A 7,855-nucleotide genomic window follows, 5' to 3' on the forward strand; every position below is an offset into this window, starting at 1 on the left:
TCATTTGTTTGATGATTTTTCAACTTGCTACACACTATTGCTTAACTTACCCTGCTTGTGCAGGTTGAACAGCTCTGCAAAATTTAGGCAATATATATAAAAAAAAAAAAAATCAAAAACTATACTTTATTCTTAACAAATTTTTAGAAGGTTAAATTATCTTTCTAATATTGAAAAAATTAGGTAAGTCCGATCCAATTTTCATGAGATCTGTAAGATTTGGTAAAAAATGCTCAACTAGACCCCCTCTACCCTACCTAAAACATTTTTTGATATTGGAACTTTACACAATTAATTTGATTGCCCAAGAATATTTTTTTTTTAAATAGCTTCAAAAATTTCAACTACATCTTTTTCTATTTAAAAAAAAAATATTTTCAATCTTTACTAATAATTTTATTTTATTGCATGTTCAATCTTTTTTTTTAAATTTTTTAATATATTAAATATTATAAGTTTTACTTTTCAACTGTGACCAAAACACATTCACGGCTGGACGCAATTAGTAAGTAATTGATTATTACAAATATTTTTTTATCAATTTTTGGTTTTTATTTTTTATCTACTTAAAAACACATTTTTATTTAAATTATTTTCTTACCGTTTTAACTGCAAGAAAGGCCTTTATTATTTCCAAATTTTTCTCATGTAACATAATTTCATCTTTTTGTGCATCCACTTTTGAAATAAGTTCATTTTTAAGTGCATCCACTGTTGATGTAATTTTATTTTCCAGTGCAACCACTTCTGATGCAATTTTGTTTTCGAATGATTCTACTTTCGAGGTAATTTTATTTTCAAGTGCAACCGCTTTCGAAACAGTTTTGGTTTCAAGTGATTCTACTCTTAACATAATTTTATTTTCAAGTGCATTCACTTTTGACGCAATTTTATTTTCAAGTGTATCAACTGTTAACGTAATTTTGTTTTCAAGTGCGTCCAATTTTGATATTGCCATTGAAAGATGGTTTTGCATTGAAGAATTGGCATGCACTTCATGTTCTTTTCTCATTCCCTTTTTAATATAATAAATATCCTAATTATTTTAATATAAATTAAGATAAGAATTTATCTATATTAAACATATCAAAACAAAATCAACAGTTCTTTAACTAATTCAAAAGTTGTAGAGAAAAAAGAGGAGAAAAAATATTAAGTAACACGGCGATTTACTGTTGTTTTCTACTGCCCCTTCTCGCCATTGAAATTAGCCAATTAACAATCATGAGCCAGAAATTAAAAAGTCATGACTATAATGAAGCAAATAATCACAAATTTACACACCAAAAAAAGAATTAGAAGTTTCTGACTCAGGGTGGAATATTTAATATTTGCATAGTAAGATTATTTTTTTTAATTTAAAATTTTATTTCAAGTTCTTTCATGGTTTAAATTAGTTTTAGTTAACACTATAAACTAATTTAAATCAACACATTTAACTTTATAGACAGTACATACACACACATATAAATGTCATAAAAAAATTGCAATTGTATCATTAATAAAAAAAAGTGTCACAAAAATTTACAATTGTTTCAATTTAAGAAAAAATATTTATAATAATACAATCTTAGCTAAAGATAGATGTCAGTATAAAATAAATTTTTTTTTCAAAAACAAATAATTTTGCAATTATTACCATACCAATTCTTGATGTGTTATTTGAACACCTCAAGACTTTTTGTGGACATGGTCTCACTATTTAGAGTGTTCCAAAGAGTGGTGGCTCTATATAACGTACAGCATGAATCATTATATATGGAGCCTATAGGAGGTGTTTCTTTTTCTTTCTTTTTTTTTTTGTTAATTCACCTCCTCAAGGTCGAGAAGGCCACTACAAACGAGGAGGCTACTTATTTGTGGTATAACCTTCTTCCAACTCTATAACTCCGAAACACGAACCTTGATAAACAAGGCCGCTGCGTGAAGAAATGAGATAAGCACGGTACTACCAGAGACGTGGTGGGAATTGAACTCAGAACCTCTCCTTTATGAAGCGAGCGCTCTACCACTACACCACTACTGCATTTAGGATAAATTGTAGAATGAGTTTTTGTTTCATCGAAGTTAATACATAAGATTTTTTATAGTAAAAAGGTTTTTCATAAATATTGAGTTTTGGCAATTAAAAGATTTAAAAGTTTCTATTATTAGAAATCTCAAGTTTTTTAGATGGATTCTTGGACTATTATCAAAATTTAATAATTCATCCAGAGACAAATCAAATATTTTATAGACTATACTTTGAACATTTTTATGAATTCTTTTTATTTGTTTGTCATCTTTTTCTGATCAAAACATCCAATTCAGAGGACAATAAGTAAAGTTAGACAAAATAAAAGCATTAAACAGCAAAATAGATTTATCACGGGATAAAAAATTTCTTATGCGTGATAGGGCAAAAAGTTTACCATTAGCTTTACTGTATAACTGATTAATGTGTTCCCCAAACTTTTGATTTTTATTAATTGTTATACCAAGTAGTTTTACCTTGTCGGAGGCAAAAAGCCCTTATATTATTTATTTTGAGCAATAGATTTTTTTTGTTTTTTGAACCAACTAAAAGAAATTGGAACTTATCTGGCTTCTCAGCCATCGAGTTTAACTGACACCAACTGATGGTATTGGTTGATGAAAATGAAAAATAACCTCCTCAAAGCTATAATCACAAGCATAAATAGTGTTATCATCAGCAAAATAACAACGTTCTGTATCTTTAATAAATAAAAATAAATCATTTATAAAGATATTGAACAAAATAGGTCCAAGGATTGACCCTTGAGGCACTTTAGATAATACATCCACCCAATTTGAGGCAGAAGATTTTTACCCCTTGTGTATGACATAAAATATAGGATAGCAAGAGATTAAGACTTTTTTTCGAAAAACCACAGACTAATTTAGTCAAATTTAGCAATTTTTTAAGTCATGCAAGATAGAGTGGTATGCTTTTGAGAGGTCTATTAATATTGATCCATATGCCCAACAATGCCTCCATTATTAATACAATCATGCCACTTATTAAGTAACAAAAAAGGGACATGTTGAGTACCATAACCTCTTTGGAAACCACACAAAAGTTTATAAAATCTAGGTTTAGTAAATATCATAATTTGTTCATATAAAATAGTTTCAAAAACTTTAGAAAGGGCTGGTAAAATACTAATTGGACAGTAATTTGACTAATAAATTGGCTCATTCTTCTTAAAACATAATATAACATCAGCCATTTTTAGATATGGAGGGTTTTTACCATCATGGATACTATTATTTATGCAATCTGTGATCTGTAATAGTTACTATTATTTATGCAATCTGTAAGACTGTTTGTAAAGTGAACAATATAAGATTTTAACATATCAGTTGTTATATCACCACTAGTCTTTTTCTTATTATTTATAGACCCTATTATTTTTGTAATATCATGAGGTGTGATTTGATGGAACTGGAAACTATGTGTACACATACTAAATTTTTTCTTTATGTTTACTATACTGGGTTGATCAATAAATTTTTTGATATCTGCATCAACTGGGTTTATAAAGCAAGAAAATAAATGTATTAAGTTTGTGCTACTAGATGGCACTGCTGCGTTTATAAAATAGTTATTAAAAATATTGATCAATAAAGAGTTGTCAGAGGTGATGTTTTTTACTAAAGTGATATGTTTGTTAGAGTGACCTGATTTATCTGAAAGGAAAGGTTTTGTTAACCTCCAGAGGGATGTATCTGAACGGTATAATTTTCACCCTTTTAAGGTAGGAAATTGTTTTAAAAAATGATTTGTCATACAATTTTCTACCTTAAAGCTATGTTCTATTTAAAGTGAAGAAAAATATACCCTACTAAAGATGTATCACATAGTAGGATATGTAACCTAAGGAACAATATTTGTATATTTAAAGGTACATATCCTAATATGTGCATATCCTACAGCGGTGGCCAAAAATTAAAGACCACTCATTTTTTAGTTGGTTTCTTAATCTTTAAATTAAAATTAAGAAGATTTTAATTGATATATTAAATTTTTTTTTAATATCTTTTTAATTAAAACATACGGATTAAAGTGGTATAATTTTTTAAATCTAATTCTAATTAAATAGCGTTTAACTTATTAAAAAACTGATGAGTACCTATAAATCTTCTTTAAAAAAATTGAACAAAATTTAACGACCACTTTCAAATTTGCACTTATTGAAAATAATAATCCATTATTTTTTTAACTGTCTTAATTGCTTATTACGTTGGCTATAAAATAAAATGTCGAAACCTGAGTTTCGATTTCAAATAAACATTTATTTTTTGAATTGCAATAAGGATATAAAAATATTGCAAAAATGCGTGCAAAGATCGAAGAAAAAGACAGATACGCGGCTCTTGTATTAAAAGAAGAAGGCTATAGCATCAGACAAATAGCAGAAATACTCGAAAGGTCTCACTCATGCATTATTAACATAATTCAACGATACAAAGAGACCTGGTCAATTAATGATCGTTATAGGACTGGACGCAATAAAATTTCAAATGACCGTGATGTTCGCTCGTTAGAGAGATTAATGAAAGAAAACAGACAAGCATCGTCTACAGACTTGTCTACGAAATGGACACTGTCAAATGGTCTGAAAGCAAGCCCTAGAACTGTGCGAAGGGTCCTCCACAATTTAAATTATTTATGGCGTGCTGCTGCAAAAAAACCACGCTTAAATAAAAAACAAAAATTTGCCAGGAAAGAGTGGTGCAAACTACATAAAAATTGGTCAACAGATCAGTGGAGCCGTGTGGTCTTTAGTGATGAAATGAACCTTGAGGTAGACAACAGAAAAGGTCGCGTAATGTTGCGTAGACTTCCAAGCGAACGCGTAATGTTGCGTAGACTTCCAAGGTTCGATGAATCATGCATTTTGAAACGAACAAAACAAGGCAGTGGTTCAATAGGCATTTGGGCCTGTATGAACGCCTGTGGAGCTGGCGTTTTTCATTTATTCGATGGTAGACTCAACAAAGAAAGGTACATCGAAATTTTGGAAAACTCGCTTATTCCTGGAATTGATTTATGGCATTTGCAAGATGGATTTATTTTCCAGCAAGACAATGCGCCGTGTCATAAAGCGCATGTTGTTAGCGATTGGTTTAATTCTAATAAAATTCAAGTGCTTCCATGGCCTGCCAATAGTCCAGACTTGAATCCAATAGAGAATTTATGGTCGTGGCTTGATCACAAGCTTGGTAAAGAACAACTTTACAATTTGGAAGATTTGAAATCTTCTATCTCTCATCATTTGAAAAATATGCCTGATGAAGTAATCAAAACTTTAATGAATTCAATGCCAGAACGAGTACAAGAGTGCTTGAAAACAAATGGAGGAACAACACGTTTCTAAATTATTTTTTTATTGCTTTTTGAAATAGTTTTGAAACTGGTCTTAAAATTTTGTCCAATTTTTTTTCCCATTTATATTTTTTACTAGTCAGTTTTTTAAATTTTTAACATTATTTTGTAAAAAAATTATAAATTCTTTTATAATAAATATGAAAAACAATAAAAATTCTTTCTAATAATGTTTTTCTTTTTTTGATACCTTTTTCCAAAATGAAATTATACTAACATTAAAAATAAATTTTGAAAAAAAAATTAGTGGTCTTTAATTTTTGGCCACCGCTGTATATGTATTCTACCTTAAGGTAGCAATTTTACCTTTTTTATAAGTGTGAATAAGCTATCTGTAATGCACAAAAAAAAAAATTGTGAGACATTATAGTGTCTTTATTTAAAAAAATTTTCAATTAGGATATTTGTACTCAATGATTATTTGGATATTGGCCAAAATTCTTGCAAATAATACAACTCAAATAGGAACTTAAAATCATCTCTCCATACAGATTTTGCGTTTCACGTTTACTGTCTTTGCATTGTTTGCTATTTGAAAGAAATAATACTTGTTGCAGTATCAATAAAATCATAGTTAAACCCGAAATCATCATCAGGGTTCCCACTCCTCCTTAAAAACCTTAAATATCCTTTAAAAAAAAAAACTTCTTAAAAGTCTTTAAATAATCATTTTTATTGAGGCATTTTTAAAGTCTAAAGAGGAAGAGGGAGAGGGGGGGGGGTAATTAAGCATTTTACCAGCCCCCCTTCTTTTTCTTTTTTTTTTTTTTGTTAAAAACGTAAAGAAAAGTGACTAGGAGAACTTTGTAGCCATGGAGTGCCAATTACACATACTCAGATAAAGTTGTATCTTAACTGATTTTGAAAAAATAACATACAAATATAAAAATAATAATGCATCAGAAGTTTTTCTATAAATCTTTTTTTTTTTTTTTCAATAATTTCCATATTTATACTATATTTTTTTTTCATCTAACTTAGTTTCTGAAATTTTATATACGTGACCATTTATTGTAGTTGGCGGATTAATGGTACATAAAATATGATTTGATGGGATCCAACACATATCTTCCTTTGCGGACCAAATAAAACTTGGGCTGGGACCATGTGGATGGGACCAAATTGTATTTTATAACCTCAATTTTTTTCATCTTTTTGGTTATAATTCCAATCCACCAAAAATTGTCATACTTGCAAGCTACATAATCCATATGATTATAAATGACCTGCTGCACAACCAGCTCATTTGGTATCTGCACAAGGTTAAATGTCTGAGCATCAGTTTGTTGACTCATCCTTTTAAAAGAAATTGTATATTTATTATTTGGTATAAAATAGTGGAACCATCTTGTTCCTGGCAAAATTCTTCGCATAGTAAACTATTGTAATGATGGTCGAACTTAATTTATTTCTATTTTATAAACCAAAATGAATTGAATGTTTTTTATATTGGTTACACAAAATTCAAACATCTTATCTACTTCTAAAATCTTTCCAGTCATTGTCCTCTTTAAACTGGCTTGTGCAGTTAGTCTTTTTACTGTGCCTCCAATACCATCACAAGCAGATTTACCATGGCTTATGGCAAAAAAAAAAACCATTCAGCATCAATATGAAAGTCATCTTTGTGATGGCAAAGATTAATAAAAGTACTTAAAGTTTTTATATTGTGCTGCACATCCATCAGTGAAGTTTTTAATATTATTACTTATTAATAATATTATTAATTTGTAGAATTTTTTCTTTAATGTTATTGATAACGAGCAGTTGAATTTTATATACAAAGCAAACATCATGTTCAACTTCATCAGAAAGAAAGCAAAATGACTGATAGATGAAATAAAGATATCAGTTTACCATTTGATTTATAGTATATAATAATAGGATGAAAGGTACATTTTGGTTTATTCTAGTGGTAACTTTGCACCTCATCCTGAACAATAAATTGAAAGTTCTCTGCAAAGTCACCTAATTATATACTCATTGTGATTTAAAAACTCTTTACAGTCTTTGAGGCACTTGACCTGACTTTTAGTTATAAGTGAATGAGATGTAAGTTTATCTATTTTATTGTATAAGGTCAATAACATCTTCAATATTGACTTTTTGATTGAACAGTGTAGTTCTATCAGTACCTTCCCATTGATTAATTGTTATTTCTTTTTCACTGTAGTCAAATTTTGCTGTTAAGAATTCTCTTAAAGCAGTAACACCTGGACATAGTAGACATCAATGTAACATGCACTCTAGAATATCCCGATTGCAAACAATCATTCCCATTAAATTCCTATAGTCTTTTTCAATTTTAAGAGCATCAGTTAACAACTTAACATTCTGACAATAGATACAGACACAAACACATTGTGAGTGCCAGACAAGTTTGTGGTTATACACCATCTTCAGCAAAGGCTGCAAAACTTTGAAAATCCAACATTTAAATTAGTGTTCAGATTTAAATGCTACATG

At 29.2% G+C, this 7,855-nt stretch overlaps 1 protein-coding gene across 1 annotated transcript in view; it reads right to left on the reverse strand.

Annotated features, from left to right (window-relative positions):
* The window catches only part of LOC136084360 (uncharacterized), a 40,687-nt gene that overhangs the window by 27,247 nt on the left and 5,585 nt on the right, over positions 1 to 7,855 (reverse strand). The window contains exon 2 of the mRNA XM_065804387.1: positions 602 to 1,015. Within this exon, the coding sequence (XP_065660459.1) occupies positions 602 to 1,012 (411 nt within the window). The 5' untranslated portion in view covers positions 1,013 to 1,015. The remainder of the gene's footprint in view (positions 1 to 601; positions 1,016 to 7,855) is intronic.

The sequence above is a fragment of the Hydra vulgaris genome, chromosome 08 (assembly GCF_038396675.1).
Source record: "Hydra vulgaris chromosome 08, alternate assembly HydraT2T_AEP".
Lineage (NCBI taxonomy): Eukaryota > Metazoa > Cnidaria > Hydrozoa > Anthoathecata > Hydridae > Hydra > Hydra vulgaris.